This window comes from Odocoileus virginianus, chromosome 2 (genome assembly GCF_023699985.2).
Source record: "Odocoileus virginianus isolate 20LAN1187 ecotype Illinois chromosome 2, Ovbor_1.2, whole genome shotgun sequence".
NCBI classification, from domain to species: domain Eukaryota; kingdom Metazoa; phylum Chordata; class Mammalia; order Artiodactyla; family Cervidae; genus Odocoileus; species Odocoileus virginianus.
In genome coordinates this window covers 91,175,489-91,192,549 of record NC_069675.1, presented here as the reverse complement: position 1 = coordinate 91,192,549, position 17,061 = coordinate 91,175,489, and the positions used below count along the sequence as shown (strand labels likewise).

Sequence of the window (17,061 nt, the reverse complement as noted above, 5' to 3'; positions counted from 1 at the left end):
GACTGAGAAATCTTGACTGGCTGGAAAGGCATATCCGGGAAGGAAAGGAATCCGCAGAATCTGAAGTGGGGGAAATGGGGGTGGGGAGAAATGGTGCAGAGTCAAGGACGACTTTGTGGTGTCAAGATTAGGTGCCTGGGTTGTTGCTTGAGGGGCTCTTGCTCAGTCGTGTCCAACTCTTTGCGACCCCATGGACTACAGTCCATGGAATTCTCCGGGCCAGAAGGGATAGATTCCCATCCATTATCTCAGGGTAGCCTTTCCCTTCTCCAGGGGATCCTCCCAACCCAAGGCTGGAAACCAGGCCCCCCCCCCCCCCCCCGCATTGCCTGGAGGGAGGGGGGACGATACTTTACTAGCTGAGCCACAAAGTGAAAGTGAAAGTCGCTCAGTCGTGTCTGACTCTTTGCGACCCCATGGACTATACAGTCCACGGAATTCTCCAGACCAGAATACTGGAGTGGGTAGCCTATCCCTTCTCCAGGAGATCTTCCCAACCCAGGGATCGAACCGGGGGTCTCCTGCATTACAGGCAGGATTCTTTACCATCTGAGCTATGAGGGAAGCCACAATGAGCCTTAGCCTGAGACTACATTGGGTCTTTGTTTTCATATAATGGTATTCCTTTTCATAAAGACCAGTAGTTAATGAAATGTGACTGGGTTTTCATTTTTTCGAATATTTCCCATTGAACTGTCTACAGATCAAAAAATATTGCCCAACCTTCCTTGGGTGCTAAAGATAGATTCCTACAGGGAAACAGGTGCTGAATAAAAGTCTCAAGGGTCCTGGGAGACCTACCTATCAGCTCCATACCTTGGAAGAAATCTGTAAGTGAGGCAGGCAACAAGCTAACAGAAATTCATATCCTCAGAACATTCTGATCAGAAGGAATTTCAAACCAGAAATGCTCATTTTACAAGTAAGGAAATAGCTCCCAAGTAAATTGGTATATGAAATAATGTCACTTTATGACCATGGATCTGCATTCTAGTCAGTGAGGCAGAAATTAAAAAATCTACACTATGTCAGGGATGACTGCATTTGGGGGAGGGGGGGACATTCAGTTTCTGAGAGCACCTTAGTTAAAGTGGTCAAGAGAAGTGTCCCTGAGGAGGTCATGCTGAAGTGGATCTGAAGGAAGTGAAGGACAGAGCCAAGCAAAGGTTCAAACACAGGCCATACTGGAGCAGAAGAGTAAGAAGAAACAAGATGGGGCTTCCCTTGTGGCTCAGCTGGTAAAGAATCCACCTGCAATGAGGGAGACCTGGGTTCAATCCCAGGGTTGGGAAGATCCCCTGGAGGAGGGAAAGGTGACCCACTCCAGTATTCTGCCCTGGAGAATTCTGTGGACTGTAATGGACTGTTTAATCCGTGGGATTGCAAAGGGTCAGACAGGACTGAGAGACTTTCACTTTCACTTTCTGAAATGCAAAGAAATCTTAACCTACAAGAAGAAACAAGATGGAAGGGGGAGTGGCAGGTGCTGTAGGACTTTGAAGGTGAGAAAAGGATGTGGTCTTAACTCAGGACAGCCCTGGAAATTCTGAACAGAGAAGAGACATGATCTAACTTCAGTTTGAAAAGGGTCCCTTTGGCAGCTCTACTGAGAATGGAAACCAGAGCAAACGGAGGTGATTTATGAGGCGACAACAATGATTCAGGAGACAGGCAATGGTGGCTCAAAGCCCAGCAGGTGCCAATAACAGTGGTGGGAAGAGGCTGGGTATTCTGACAATGTGCCGTCCTTAGTCGCTGAGTCGTCTCTGACTCTGTGACCCCATGGACTGTAGTCTGCCAGGCTCCTCTGTCCATAGGGTTCTCCAGGCAAGAATACTGGAATGGGTTGCCATACCCCCCTCCAGGGGATCTTCCCAACTCAGGAATCAAACCAAGGTCTCCTGCATTGCAGGTGGATTCTTTACCTTCTGAGCCACAGATAGAAGCTGTAGAATTTGGGGGTACGTTGGATGTGGCATGTAAGAGAAACAGGGTAGTCATAGAAGGGGTAATAGAGGATGAGATGGTTGGATGGTATCATCGACTCAGTGAACATGAGTTTGAGCAAACTCCGGTAGATAGTGCTGCAGTCCATGGAGTCGCAAAGAGTTGGACATGACTGAGCGACTGAACAACAACAGCTAAAGTTCAGAAAAGCTGTACACAGTCGTTAACTCTAACAGAACTTAAGCATTTGGAAACTATGATAGGCAAGTCCCTGTGCCCCATTCAACCTCTGTTTATGACTAATCCATGCCACGAATGCCCTCTGCTTTTTCTTTCCCACTTCACTCCATTTCCTAGAAGCCTGCCTCACTATGATCTGAGACAAAGCTCAATTCAGTTCATCCAACAAGTATCCATGTGATGGATCTGGAGGCAAGAAAAACCAAACTAGTTGTCAGCTGTGGTTCTGCTCCTTGGGGAACTTCCAAGTTGGATGTGGAGGCAGACACATAAATTTCATTCTAATTCAATATATTTGGGGTTAGAGAGAGGTTTGATTGCACAGAGATCAACAAGGGAGGGTTTTGTCCCAATTTAGTCCAAGGCTAAAGATTCATTAGCAGAAACCCGTAAGAGGGTGAGAGAAGGCTTCCTGGAGGTGACATCCAACAGCAACAAGGGGGCAACCTGGCTTTAAATGGAGCTCTAAGACGTGGGTGTGCCTTTGTTAATGGCAGTGAAGTACACTAGGGCACTGATTCGTGCTTGCTGCTGGGGGCGAAATGCAACTGTTCAGTCAGAAAGTCAGCACTTTGCCTTGTGAAGTCCCCCCTTTAACTTTCAGGGCCAATTCAAGTGTTCATTCAACTGGGAACATTAATATCAATGATACTGAGCAGTTGTTATGCATCAGGTCTTGTGCGAAGAGTTTTACATGTTATCTTTCTGATCTTCCTAAACACTACATTTCACAGGTGAGAAAACTGAAACTCAGGGGAAGGGATTTGCTGAGAGTCAGCTAGCACTAAGCAACAGAGTAAGAATTTGAAACTGGGTCAGGTTCACTAAAAGAAGGCCATGAATGCCTTTTCCCCCAAATAACACATGCTGTCATAGCTGTCTACCTCACCCCTCCCCACCCACTGTAGACAATTCCTCCAAGGCAGATGCCATGTTAATTCATCTTCTAAAACCCTCAACCTTCATCCCCTGCCCCCCCCCCCCCCAAACACTGGCACCCAGCTCAGAGTAGACCAGACTGGGCAGCCTGCAAAAGTGTACCAAATGTGGAGAAGGAAATGGCAACCCACTCCAGTATTCTTGGCTGGGAAATCCCATGGAGAGAGGAGCCTGGACGGCTACAGTCCATGGGGTCACAAAGAATTGGACACAACTTACCGACTAAACAGTAACAACAACAAATATATAAAAGATAATTAACAAGAATTTACTGTATAGCACAGGGAATTCTATTCAGTGTTCTGTGATGACCTATATGAAAATGGAGTCTAGAAGAGAGTGGCTGTATGTATATGAATGGCTGACTCATTTTGCTATGTAGCAGGAGCTAACACAACATTGTAAATCAACTAAACTCTAATAAAATTGATTTAAAAAAGACCACTGAAGATGACAAGCTAACATCTGCAGCTGCAGGTGGTGCTTCTACACATCACTCTGCCAATCATGACTTATCATTTAGATCACATAACTATTATTCTAAATGAATTTTGCTCATTTTCAACTTCAAATTTTCTTCTTTATTTATGAATAGTGAAATAATAGCTGTTGATATCTTCGGCCAGTATTGGAGGAAATTCATAAACAGTTAAATAAAGATGGATTCATATTAATGCCATGAGAGTCTTCAAACAGAAGTCACTTAATTCCAATAGTGTGTGTTTTTTCATCTGCTCCATGGTATTAAAATGAAGCTTTTAGAAGTTCATTCTGTTGAAGGGAACATGATTGTTAATGCTATTATAAATTCAGATGTATGTTTAACATTAGAGAAAAAAGCTTTATTTTTATGGTGTTAATGACAAATACAAATTGTGGTGGGGCCAAGTGATATAAAAACAATGCTTTTAGTAAATTTAAAAAAAAGTGTACCAAATGAATGAATGAACAAATGAATGAATAAACAAATGAATAAATGAGTGGATGAATTCCAGTCTTACTAGTCAAATAGGTTGCCTCTCGCCCCACGGTGAAATTTCCCCACTGCCCTGCGGGAACTAGACCAAATCTAAGTAATTTTCCAGGAGAAACATCAACAATCTCAGATATGAAGATCATATCACTCTAATGGCAGAAAGTGAAGAGAAGCTAAAGAGCCTGTATCATGACAGTGAAAGAGGAGAGTGAAAAGGCTTGCTTAAAATTCAACAATCAAAAAACTAAGATCATGTCATCCAGTACCATCACTTCATGGCAAATAGATGGGGAAAAAGTGGAAGTAGTGACAGACTTTATTTTCTTGAGCTCCAAAATCACTACGGATGGTGACTGCAGCTATGAAATTAAAAGATGCTTGCTCCTTGGAAGGAAAGCCAAGACAAACCTAGACAGCGTATTAAAAAGCGCAGCACTCACTTTGCCGACAAATGACCAAATAGTCAAAGCTGTGGTTTTTCCAGTAGTCATGTATGGATGTGAGGGTTGGACCATAAAGACGGCTGAACACCGAAGAACTGATGCTTTTAAATTGTGCTGGAGAAGATTCCTGAGAGTCCCTTGGACAGCAAGAAGATCAAACCAATCAAGCCTAAAGGAAATCAACACTGAATATTCATTGGAAGGACTGATGCTGAAGCCGAAGCTACAACATTTGGCCACCTGATGCGAAGAGCCGACTCACTGGAAATGGCTCTGGTGCTGGTAAAGGTTGAGGGGAGGAGAAGGGGATGACAGAGGATGAGATGGTTGGATGGCATCACCGACTCAGTGAACATGAGTGAGTAAACTCGGGGAGATAGTAAAGGACAGGGAAGAGTGGCGTAACTGCACTTCATAGGGTCGCAAAGAGTCGCACAGGACTTTGCGACTGAACTACAACAAAGTAATTTTCAGCGAGACGGAGACAGGCTCATTGCAGGGCGGGACTCCGGCTCCTCGGGGCGGGACTCTGCCTCCTAGGGCGGGGCGGAGGCTGAGTGGGCGGTACCAAAGCTCTCCTCGAGGCGGGGGGTGGGGAGGCAGGCTGGGCCCGCGCGAGATAGTAGGGGCGGAGCCAGGACTTCCCCGCCGCCGCTCTATGGACCACGCCCACCGCCACCCGGCAGTAGTTGTGGGGGTCAGCCCCGCCTCTTCCTCTTTCCCTCCGAGAAGGCAGCGGAGGCGGACTATACAGCCATGGTGAGTGCGGAAAAATCGGAAGCCATCCGCGTACTGTGGGGCTCAGGGGCTGGGATGGAGGGCTCGTGGCGAGACCTGAGAACCCATCTGCCAGCCTGACCTGTGGGACGCGTTGCGAAGTGGCCTAGTGCCACCTCAGTCTTCTCCCCACCTCAGGTCCGGGCCCCGAGAGGTATGCGCGGGCTCCCGGGGCCCCCGTCTTTCCGTCTGCTGAATGGCAGTAGGGGCCCAGCCTCGCAGCAGGACTGGGCGAGGGCGCGTCTGCTGGGGTCTGGGTTGCCCTGCCCGAGGCGGGTAGTTCTGGGTTTCCGGAGCCCTCTTGGCCCAGGGCAAGGCGCTCGGCTCCGAGGGGCGGACCACGACGCAGGTGGAGAGGAGGTGTTTGACGCAAACCCTCTCTGTGGGGCAGGCCAAGATTAAGGCTCGAGACCTTCGCGGCAAGAAGAAGGAGGAGCTGCTGAAACAGCTGGAGGACCTGAAGGTGGAACTGTCCCAGCTGCGCGTGGCTAAAGTGACAGGCGGCGCGGCTTCCAAACTCTCCAAGATGTAAGTGAACTGGCGGCCAGAGTACGGGGACACACGTAGGGGACTTTCTATGTTGGCTTAAGGAGTTGTTCTTTTAACTGCCCTTTACATGGCTCCGTGGGTCAGAATGTGGCGCCATTTCTGTTCAGGCTCTTTAGGTGCCTCTTTCTCACTCCGAGGCTCTGGCGACCCGTGCCTTTACCTGCTTTTGACCTGTGGTCCTTTTTCCTAGAGTAACGGCTTCACTGTCTAGCGGAAGAATTAAGTGCCCCCAAAGTCCTGTTTTAATGCTTCCTTTGCATGTAATTGATCCCATTCCTCTATCTCCCACCAGCACATAATGTTTTTCCTCAGCCTCTTTGGCTTGTTTGAGGGATCCTTTGCACCCCTTATTTTAGTTGTAGTGTAAGTTACTGATGTATGGGGAGGCAAGAATCAAAACTTGAGAAAGGAACATAAGTTTGGAGTTAGTCAGCCAGGGCATAACAACCCATGTCTTTCCCCTCTCCTATAAAATGGGCCCCCAGTAATTTTCTCATGGTGGTGCATGCTGAATCAAGAGGATGTTTACCAGCCATTTACTGATCAGCCCTCTTTCAGCATGAGGACATGTTTCATTTATCCCCAGCTTTTTGTCTTCAGCCTTGTCCCCTCCCATTGGCCCAGTTTGTGGCATGGTTCCCTCCAGTGAGCTTATTCAGATCCACATTGCTTAGATCTTCTTTGTAGCCCTTAGGATATATGGCCAAGGATAAAAGGTCTTTCCTGGCTGCCCTTCACTTCCCCTCATTAAGCTTCACTGAACACTTCACAGCTCTTCGAAAACAGTTTGTGCCAGCTGCTTCATGTCCCCTCTCCTGGGATGCTCATGTATTGCCTCCAGAACACCCTCCTGGGCTGGGTTAGGCACCTCCTGGGTGAATGTGGGTGAGCTGATGGGGAATGCCCCTGCCCTGTAACATCTGGGTCAGGCCCTGAAATAGATAACTTGGGGAGTGCTGTGTGTCTTACCCATCTTCACTGATTGTGTCTTGTTTTGTAGCCGAGTGGTTCGTAAATCCATTGCCCGTGTACTGACCGTCATTAACCAGACTCAGAAGGAGAACCTCAGGAAATTCTATAAGGTTAGTGGAGAAGGGATAACGGTGCTGGGCTACAGGGAGCAAAATTCCAGCTCTCCCTAGGCCCAAGGGGTGGTATGGTGAGCTCTGGCTGGGGTGCTTAGAACTGGGCTTTCTAGAGCCTTCTAGCATGTGGCATGCAGACTGCATGCAGCTGCAGTTGTCAAGGAATCAAAGATGTGGGAGTCTGGATAGAGTTGGATTTTGAATAAAACCTCACCAGCTGGGTGAGTTTGGGAAGTCTATGAGGATTGACTGTTTAAATGTTTTAATTGTCTTGGTGTGTCCGTCACCACCAAGCATCTGGCATTCTCATTTTTCAAATGAGGACCTCAAGACTTGGGTTAGGTTGCCTGGCATCACTGACATGCAATAAACGAGTGATTGGGCTTAGATTCCAACCCATAGGGTGGGGGTGGATTGAGTGCTTCCGTGAGATTACAACAGGTGCCTGCCTCTCACAGCCTGGAGTTTTTAACAACTGTTTTCTGGGTGTTGTGCCTAAAACTAGTATTAAGCTATGAAACTAAATCAGTGGGAGATTTTATAGAATGTGTACACACACATGGCTTCCCTGATAGCTCAGTAAAGAATCCGCCTGCAGTACAGGAGACCTGGGTTGGGAAGATCCACTGGAGAAGGGACAGCCTACCCACTCCAGTATTCTGGCCTGGAGAATTCCATGAACTGTATAGTCCATGGGGTCGCAAAGATTCCGACACAACTGAGCGACTTTCACTTCATGCACACATTTGGTTTACTACAAGGGAATGACTTGTTTGTTTGTGGAGGAGCTGCCCTCTGTCCGCAAGAGAGGATCCTGAGCAAGCAGAGCTAAAAGATTTGGTTGAAGCTGCTGCCCTCAGGTGGGATTTCTTGGAGAAAGTCACATCCTTGCCTTTAAGGCCTTTCAGCTGATTAAAGCAGGCCCACCCAGATTACTCTATAATCTCTTGAAGATTACTGATTAGGGGGCTTTGACTGCAAAATGGCTTCACATCAACACCCAATTAAGTGTTTGAATGACTGGAGGGTTTGACATGTCAAAGTCGCCACTGTGTGCTGGGCTTGCTGCCATCCCCGGACATGTGTACATTTGTGTGTGTGGGTTTTTCTGAGAATTGGGTCTGGAACGTTTATCAGGCTCTGAGGGAACCTTGCAGAGGTATAGCCTGGAAGAACTGCCTCCATGACCATCCAGTGAGTACACTCTACCATACAGCCAGGCAGGGCTCCAGGCGGTAGAGATGAGGTCTCTGTATCAGCACTTTTTGATACATTAACCTCTGGCCCCCTGTTCCTGTTCCATGGTTATAGTGACTGAAGGATGTAAACAGCATGTGTGGCTCTGGCTACTTTCTTGGACATCAGAGCTCTAGGTGCTTAGCAGATTGGAAGCAGGAAGCCCTGACCTGTGTCAGCTGGTATGAGGGGTGTGGATAGGCAGACTTTCAGGTTCCCACCAGAGCTTGCCCTCATCTCCTGTGTAGCTTTTTCCCTGCAGTTCTCTGCACCAAGGCTGTTCATGTCCTGAACCCCATTAACTCACACTCGCCTGCCCTGCGCCTACCCTTCCAGGCTGTTGGCACTTCCCAGCCTGAGCTGTCACTCTCCAGGGCTTTCATGCCTGCTCAGGTTTCTCGCTTTCGAGGCTGTTGTCAGTCATGAGTGAAACCTTCCTCAATCTCTTTCCTCCTCCCCAGCTACGCACCACTTGTTTTTTGGTGGGCTGGGAACTCCTTGAGCAGGGAGCAGGTCTCATTTGTGGCTAAGCCAGCACCCAGGACAGGGCTTCAAATGGAAGAAGCCCCAGGGGGTCTTTGCAGAACAAAGGGGACCATCAGAGCTGCCTTAGCATAGACTGGCAGGGGAGGAAGTGGAGTGAGAGCAGAGATGGAGAGATGATCCATCTCCTTTTACAGGCCTGAACACAGGAGCCAAGGTAGGGAAATTTGCCCCTCGTAGCAGGATGGCCTTGGCCAAGTCAGATCTTCTCCTTAGATGCATGTGTTCAGTGTTACGGTCACCACAGGTACCTAGCAGACATCTCCGCGACACACACTTCCCTCAAGTTACTTCCTGACACCTCAGTTCCAATTTCTGGGGCTTCCTGAGGTATTGCAGTAGCTCCCAAACCCTGGTCCTCAGGTTCCGCTTGCTTCCCCTCACCCAGGGCAAGAAGTACAAGCCCCTGGATCTGCGGCCCAAGAAAACACGTGCCATGCGCCGCCGGCTCAACAAGCATGAAGAGAACCTGAAGACCAAGAAGCAGCAGCGGAAGGAGCGGCTGTACCCCCTCCGGAAGTACGCAGTCAAGGCCTGAGCTTCCGGCTGTCAATAAAACAGACAGACCACTGGCTGGCGTTGCTCTGTGTTTATAGGGGCTTCAGTTGTTGGGGAGGTGGCTGTGGTTACCAGGCGCCCGATTGACTCCAGCACACTTGCTGCCCTGGCCGTAGGGATCTGTTGGGTGCTCTATTAAGGTTATTTTGGGCCTGTGCCTCCTGGGCATGGAGAGGCGGTGGAGATCTGTGGTGGGCTTGGCATTTTGTCTAATCAACAGCTCCAGACACTAAGAGTTTCCCGTCTGGCATAAAGGCACAGGCATGGGCCACGTTCAGAACTCCCTGCCAAAAGCATAGTATTGGGCCCTGGGGTTGCAGGGCTCCCCAGCGGACCTTCCACTGCACCCTTGTTTGCTTTGGCCATGGACCTTACCTTCAGAGTCTCAGTGCACTTTCCTGTATTGCAGTCCCAGACTTTGACCTGGAAATAAAAAGGTGAAGGGTAGGGAAGTCTTACTGGCTGGTGTCTTTTGACCAAATTTTGTTGTCTGTGAGATGTGTTTAACAAGGGCTGCATAATACGTAGACATTCAGTGCAGTATTTTCTTTGCCCTGAAGTTGAGTCAGAAATGTCAGCAGCACTATTTGGGCCAGTGCAGACATGAGTGCCAGGCATTAGGTACAGAAGTGGTTGGTATCTGGGTTCTACCTACCCCTGGTAGCCTTCTACTGAGGGCAGATAGGGAAGTGGACATTTCTGGACCTGCTGAGGGCTCTGGGAGGAGGGATTTGGGGGTAGGGGCTGGCAGGAAGGCAGGCCTGGAGGGGCTTACCATGTGGGAGTAGCCAGCGCTGGCCAGCTGCTGCTCATCAGGGGAGAAAGCTATGCTCTTCACCCAGGTGATGTGGCCCTTGAGCTGGATGAGCACGCTTCGCATTGAGGGCTTCCAGATGTGAATGGTCTTGTCCCAGGAGCCAGATGCCTGGACAGCAGACAGCTCTGAGCATATAGGTTCGGGGACTGCATCCTCTGTCCCCCAAGTAGCCCATGACCCTCGGTTGCAGTCGGCAGGCAGCCCAGCTCACCAGTAGGCCAGATGGTGAGTAGCACAGGCAGCTGATGTTGCCTCTCTGACCCTCCAGCTTCTGATGGAAGATCCCAGGGGTCCCTGCCCGGAGGTCCCACATGCGGATGGTAGAATCCCAGGAGCCAGTGGCCTGCAGACAGCTGCCCTGAGCATGGAGCCTGCTTCCTCAGCTGGCTATGCCCACAGGAAGCAGGTACCAGCTCAGAGGAGACAGAAGAGCTAAGTCAAGGTGTGGGATTTTAACCACTCTGGCCCAAGTGGGAAAATGGGTGTGGGCTCCCAGTTGCCTTATCTTGTTGGGGCCAGGGCAGAGATGGCTCACCAGGCAGTCTGAGCTGGGTGCGAAGTCACTGCTCTGGACAGAGTCTCGGTGTCCCACGAAGTGACGCAGCACCTGGCCTGACTGGAGGAGAGAGCCCTGAGTTTGGGAGAGCTCCACCTCGGATGGGTCAGACCCCGGGCCCTCCATGCCGGCCTGCCTGGCTAGTTTCATGCTGCGTAGGGGTTGGATAGTCTTCCAGGGCCTTGACAGAAGAGGAGGGGGCACTTCATGGCAGAGGAGTTGGGGTACAAGGGTGGGTGGGAGGGTACCTGGGGAGGTGGCTGCAGCTAGATGCAAGGGAGTGGAACACCAGGTGTGCGCATGGGCAGTGGCGAAGATGGAACAACCTTTCCTGGTTGGGAAAGTGTGACCAGTGAGGAGGGCCTCTTGGGATCCCAGGCCTCACTGGCTGCCCCTCCACATACCTGCACCTCCCAAAGCATCACCCTCTTGTCCCAGCCACCCGAGGCCAGCTGCTTTGAGTCATGGCTGAAGCTGACGGTCTCCACACTCCGCTGGTGACCTGTAGACACCCGCCAAGTGTCGAGGAGAGGCAAGGTGGCACAGGAGTCAGCAAGGTCTGAAAGGGAACCCAGGCCCGGCTGCTTGGCTCCCAGTCCCCCCGCCAGCCCACTCACCCTTTAGGACCTGCAGACACTTGGCATCTGCGGCGTCCCACAGGCGGATGGTGCGGTCACAGGAGGTGCTGGCAAAGAGGCGGCCATCAGGGGAGAATCGGCAGAACCTCACGGGGCCTGGGGCAGGCAGCCGTGGTCAAGGAACAGGCACTACTCCCCACGTCCGGCCCTTGCAATCTAAACCCCTGCTGATTTTTTCAGTTGCATTGCCTACCTCCCTTCTCCTCACTCCCTTCTAACCCTTATCCTCCAGCCAGCTGGAAAATTCCTGGGCTTCCATGCCTTTGGAAGATGAATAAATCAAAAGCACCTCCCAGAAACTCCTTTCAGCCCAGCCTAGGTTCTACATTATCCTGTTTGGGCTCCCCAGCCCCTGGACTTTCCCTATTATAACATGAACCAATTTGCCCTATAACTATCAGATTTTCCTTGTCTTCTTGATTATAATTTACATTTACTGAGTTCTTACTGGGAGCCAGGCACTTTGTTTGCATTATCTCATCCTATAGGATAGCAACCATTACCCCAATTTTAAAGAAATAAGAGGCACAGAGGTGACAAGACTTCAATCACAGTCAAAAAAGTGGGTAAACAGGTGAATCTGAAGGACATTATGCCAAGTGAAGTCAGTCAGCAGAAGAAATACTATGTGATTCCACTTAGTCAAACTGGAGACAGAAGGCAGAACAGCGGTTGCCAGGGGCTAAGGAAGGGAGGAATGTGTTCAAGGGGTACAGAGTTGCAGTTTTGCAAGATGAGAGTTCTGGAGACCAGTTGCACAACAAAGTGAACATAAGGCTACTGAACTGTACACTTTAAAGTGATAAATGTAGTATTACCTAGATTTATGTGGTAGAATTTGAGTCCAGGTCTGTCAGAGTCAGGCTCAGGACCCAAGGGACCAGGTCCCATCTCCTTGCCCTCCTGCCCCAGCCCTGCCGGTGCTATCTTGCTGGGATGCCCAGCTCAAATGCTGGTAGACTCCGCGGAATGCCGGAACAGGTCCATGGGCCTCAGTCTCCCCATCTGGGCTGAAGAGCCTCACCTTTGTGGCCACCCAGTCTCCACAGCAGCCTCCCACTCTGAGTCTCCCAGCCATATACACAGCCGTCCTCGGAGGCCGTGAGCAGCCTCTGGCCATCGGGAGAGAAAGCAGAAGAGTTGACCTGGAAGGAAAGTACAAAAGGCCTATCCCAGGGCAAGAAACACTTTCTGCTCATGCCTAACTCCAGACTCCTAAGCCTGCCCTAAACACTGCCCCAAGAGCCTGGGGTCGGAGCTTGGACTTCAGGACTCTCAACAACCAGAACCCAGGAACCACTCTGCAGTAGAGTCAAGAGCTTGGAGCCTTCTCTGCTGTCTTGTAAAACCAGAGCCTGAGGCTCAGAGCTAGCCTTTTTTTTTTTTTTTCTTTTTTAGAGCTAGCCTTTTTTAGAAGCCAAGATCCCGTTTTAGAATTGGAGCCCAGAACTAGTTTAAAATCTGCTCTATGCTCTGAGTTCCCTCTTAAGCCAGAGTCCAGAGAACACTGGAATCAGCCAGTAGTTTGAACCCTCTCTGGAACCACAGCTTAGAATTCTAGACCCCATTCTGCAACTGGAGCTCAGGAAACAATCTCTCACTACGCAGAACCAGAAACTACTCGAAAGCCAAGAAGCCCAAGGTCTTTCTGGGGAGAGCTCGACAGAACCTCACCTCCCCGCGGTGCCGGCCGAAGAATTTCACTCTCCCCACGGCCAGCTTCCCTCGGGTCCCGCTGTTCATGGGCCCGCGGCCGCCCGCCCCAGCGGGCTCCCTCCTAGGCGGGCGCTGGTCCGGCCTGACCTAGGACAAGGTGGAGGGGAAGGGGGAAACTGTGTACAAGCGGTCTCCATGGCAATCGGGGCGGGGCGCGCAGCCGCTTTGGGGTCTCTGGGAAGCCATGAGAAGGGAGTCCGGGAGAGACTGTTCTCAGCCCGGGGGAAGTGGGACAGCAGCAGGCAGGTCCGCGGATGGCTCCAAGAAGGAACTTGCCTGCCCGGACCGCTGGCAGTCGGACCTTGGGCAGCTCTGGCCGCGGGGCGGGGTGGCGCCCGGCGGCCGCTAGAGGGCACTCCAGCACCGCATACCGCGTCAGCCTCTGGCTGCACCGAATCCAGCCAGGCTCAGCGCTAAGGGTCCACAAGCCTCTTGGAGAGGTTCCTGTTTCCCCATCTGCCCAATGGGGAGTCCCATCCCTGCCCCGCAGGGATCCAGGCGTGACATAATATAGGTGCCCGTGAGGGCCTACCCAGGACCAAAGACCCCTTTCCTTCAGGAGTGGCCAGTACCGGGGCGGAAATGCTCCCATTGAACCGCTGGAAATGATGTGATATTTAGATATTCATCTCAGCCCTCCAGGATGTGGAGAGCCAGAGACAGTATGCAAAGCACAGGACGTTAAAAAGTGAAGTCGCTGATAACCTTCCCAGTAGCACGAAGTGTTCCATCTGAGGACATGGCGGGAGACCCCAGGAGTTGTCAAGATCCTTGGTGGAGAGCTCAGAAGGAACAGGGCTTGGTGTCAGTGTGCATTTTTCAGATGAGGAAACTGAGGCTCCAGGAGGTGGGGGGACTTGCTCAAGGTCACTCAGTCAATAGGAAAGGAATTGGGACCTCATCCTATGTCTCTCTGACCCTGAGGCCACCTGCCATGAACACAGGGGCCTCACAGCGGATGAAGTATCTGACTCCTGGTACATCTGGGAAACTGACCCTGGGGAGACAGACTTGGTCCAGTCATCCAGCATTTCCATGGCAGAGTTGGGGGCAGAACCCAGCCCTCTCCCCACCATTATACAGGGGTGGGAGTAAGATACCCCGCTCTCCCACTTTCCAGTGGATTCCAGGCTCCCCGAGAGTGGGGCTGGGGCAGCTGGGCTTTGAGAGTTTCAAACTCAAGTGAAGTGTTCCCAGTGGCGATTCACACCCCTCCCCCCAGGCCTCTTCGCCAGAAATTCTTCTCACGGAGATCTGCTGTTCTCCTGCTCTATTTTAGGTCCTAGACAGTCAGGCGGACAAGGGGGCGACAACGGTGGCTTTGAGGCTACCCCACCCCCACTCCAACTCCCAAAGGGCCCAGTTCAGTGAACTGGCCCCCCGGGGACCCATCCGGTCCCATAGGGCCGCCTCTGCCCCCGCCCCGCCCCAGCTCCAGACTTGGGTCCTGAACGCGGCCCCCCATCGCTGACTCCCCAGACCCTCTCCTCCCTCTCTGCTTAGGCAGCCTGCAGCCCATGCCCCAGCCACCTCGTTGCTCCTGCTTTAGCTGAAGTGCCCAGAACCACACCTCCCCAAGCTCACCCGTCACTCCCAGAGTCCTCTGGATAGACCTTGTCCACCAGACCCCACAGCCACTCCGCCTGTAGCAGTGTGGCTGGGGTTAAAACATTTCTGCTTGACCCAGGGGTCTGTGGTTGGAATCACCCACAGTGAATTCTGGGTCCCTTAGACCAAGCATCATGTTCACCTCTCCTGCTTCATTCTGCCCCTGTTTCCCTGTCCCCTGCCCCATCTAACTCCCTGAACTTATCCACAAGGGGCCCTTCTCCTTCCCTGCATCTTCACTCCCACCCTGGGCCTGTGCACATGGGGTTTCCCACCCTCTAGGTCTGATGCTTACCTTGGGTTCATTGCTTTCCCTGGATGGACTTCCTTTGCCTAGCTCCCAGACTAAGTCAGAGCTCCTGCCCCAAAGATGGGGCACTAAAGTCATGATTCTGGGTTAAACCCAGGTTCTGCCCACTACTAGCTCTGTAACCCTGGGTAAGCTAACAGGTCACTCGGTGCCTTGGTTTCCTCATCTGTAAAATGGGAGTGGTTGCCTTGTCAGGACTGACACGGTACCTGTTAAGATTACCTGGTGTGCAGTAAGTGCTCAGAGAAGGGGAGGGGAACGTGATATCCATCTTTGTCACTTTAGCTTCAAATACTTTAGGCTAAAGCTCCGAATGCCCTTCGTCAGGCTCCCGGTGCCCTAAGTCATCACCTGAAGGGCCCACAGCCCAGGTACACCTCATGATGTAGGGGAGACCTTGTAATCAGGAGCTGTCTGGCTTCATGCTCAGCAGGGGCTGAACGTATGGCAAAGCCTGGGTTTGGGCAGGGGCTGAACCTGCAGGATGTGGTCTGTGGCAGCATGGGAAAGGAGCGGGCATGAGTGGGTCACAGTTACAGTGGCAGCAGAAGTATTTCACTGGCCCCAGGGGGCTTGAGTCACTCAGAATCTAACCTCTCCAGGAGAGTCTTGAGGGATATTTTCCACCCCTTGACTGTCTCTTCCTTCTCCAAGAGCCTGCCACGTTCTCTCCTCCCTCAGTCCCAACTGCCTGGGACAAGGGACTCTGTGCTGAGCTTCCCCACTCTCACTCCATCTCCTGAAAATAACCCATGGTTCTGGGACCAGATTTACTTCTCTTCATTTCCTCAAAGTACCTGCCTTCCCAAGCTCCTTAGTTCCTTCTGAAACTGCTGTAGATACACAGTTATTTTAAAGAGAAAACTGGAGCTTCCGAAAGGAAAGTGACTTGCTCAAGATCACACAGCTGGAGGGTAGTAGAGCTGAGATTCAAACCCATGTTCAACAGTCCCTAAGACCCCAGCTCATTTCTGGCACCAGACACTCTTTCAATGACGTTTGGGGAGGTTGGGGTATGAGTCTCTGCCCCAACACCCAGCCCTCACCCCCTGTGAATGAGATCTCACTATCCTGCAGGACAGCCTCTCCCATCACGCTGTTAGGAAGTCCTCGGTGAGTGAGAATCTGCCTTGCACCATCTAACAGAGTGGAAGATAGGCCCGGGCTGCATCTCCGCAGTTCTCCCAGGGACACATCCAGTGCTGTTGGTGTTGTAGTTCTGGAAGGCTGGAAACGACCCGAAGAGTCATCTGACAAAACGCTCAGCAAAAAAGCAACATGGCAGAAGGCACTACAAGTAGGATCCCCCTCATATAAAAGTCAACATACCAAAGGCTACCTTCCGTTTCTCAGGCACACATCCATATATACTGAAACTATAAAGAAAAGCAGGAATAGGTAACTCCCAGCCCACTAGAGGATTAAGTATGGAGAGAAGGAGGGAGGGGACTCAGCCACCTTGAAGAGTACTTGTTCCTGGTAATATCTGGGACTGCAGCAGGGCAGTGGGCACCCAGGTGTCCTTTGGATTATTCTTTAATAACTGGCTCTACCTATTTGACCCCTGCCCACCTCTCCTGGCTTCCCTGGTGGCTCAGTGGTAAAGAATCTGTCTGCCAATACAGGAGACATCGGTTTTGATCCCTGGGTCAGGAAGATCCCGTGGAGAAGGAAGTAGCAACCCACTTCAGTATTCTTGCCTGGGAAACCCCATAGACAGAGGAGCATGGCGGGCTGTAGTCCATGGGGTCGCAGAGTCGGACGCAACTTAGAGACTAAACCACAACCACCACCCCTCCTGCCTTCTCCCGGCTTCCTCACCTTCTCTCTCATTTCTTGTCCCCATCACCCCCAGTCCTGAGCAGTTTGGTGGATTATGCGGTGTCAGGGTTAGTATGAACTTTCAGACAGTGCCCCAGCAAGCAGAGAAAACTTTTGTAGCAGAAGAGTAGGCAGGAGAGAAGGGTGGAGAGTCAGATGCCCTGCTTCCTGCCAGCTTTCCAGCTCCCAGCTCCAGTCCCAAGGCTGCCTTGTCCTAAAATACACCTGTTTTCTTAAAGTACATTCCCTTTTTTTTTTGCTGAGTGAGCTCCAGTGTGGTTTAGGTTATTTGCCACCTGAAG

General features: G+C 51.3%; 2 protein-coding genes across 6 annotated transcripts; one reads left to right on the top strand and one right to left on the bottom strand.

The window, feature by feature from the left end:
- Window positions 1-5,196: 5,196 nt before the first annotated feature.
- RPL35 (ribosomal protein L35) lies at window positions 5,197-9,304 on the top strand. Its single transcript, XM_020874212.2, has 4 exons — window positions 5,197-5,304; window positions 5,714-5,850; window positions 6,872-6,953; window positions 9,124-9,304. Exons 1-4 carry the CDS (start codon window positions 5,302-5,304, stop codon window positions 9,271-9,273), a joined length of 372 nt encoding a protein of 123 aa, XP_020729871.1. The 5' UTR covers window positions 5,197-5,301; the 3' UTR covers window positions 9,274-9,304.
- A 5-nt stretch (window positions 9,305-9,309) lies between these two features.
- WDR38 (WD repeat domain 38) lies at window positions 9,310-13,268 on the bottom strand. Of its 5 annotated transcripts, XR_002310009.2 has the most exons (9): window positions 12,979-13,268; window positions 12,329-12,449; window positions 11,284-11,400; window positions 11,071-11,168; window positions 10,915-10,997; window positions 10,646-10,726; window positions 10,322-10,453; window positions 10,069-10,218; window positions 9,631-9,716 (listed from the first exon to the last, which is right to left on the bottom strand). XR_002310009.2 is itself a non-coding variant. In XM_020874178.2 (8 exons), exons 1-8 carry the CDS (start codon window positions 13,045-13,047, stop codon window positions 9,507-9,509), a joined length of 978 nt encoding a protein of 325 aa, XP_020729837.2. In that variant the 5' UTR covers window positions 13,048-13,256; the 3' UTR covers window positions 9,310-9,506. The 5 variants fall into 5 exon arrangements, 4 of the variants coding, with proteins under 4 accessions (XP_020729837.2, XP_020729848.2, XP_020729856.2 ...); XM_020874178.2 differs by lacking the exon at window positions 10,915-10,997 and having other exon boundaries at window positions 9,310-9,716; window positions 12,979-13,256; XM_020874197.2 differs by lacking the exon at window positions 10,915-10,997 and having other exon boundaries at window positions 10,322-10,523.
- Window positions 13,269-17,061: the final 3,793 nt, after the last annotated feature.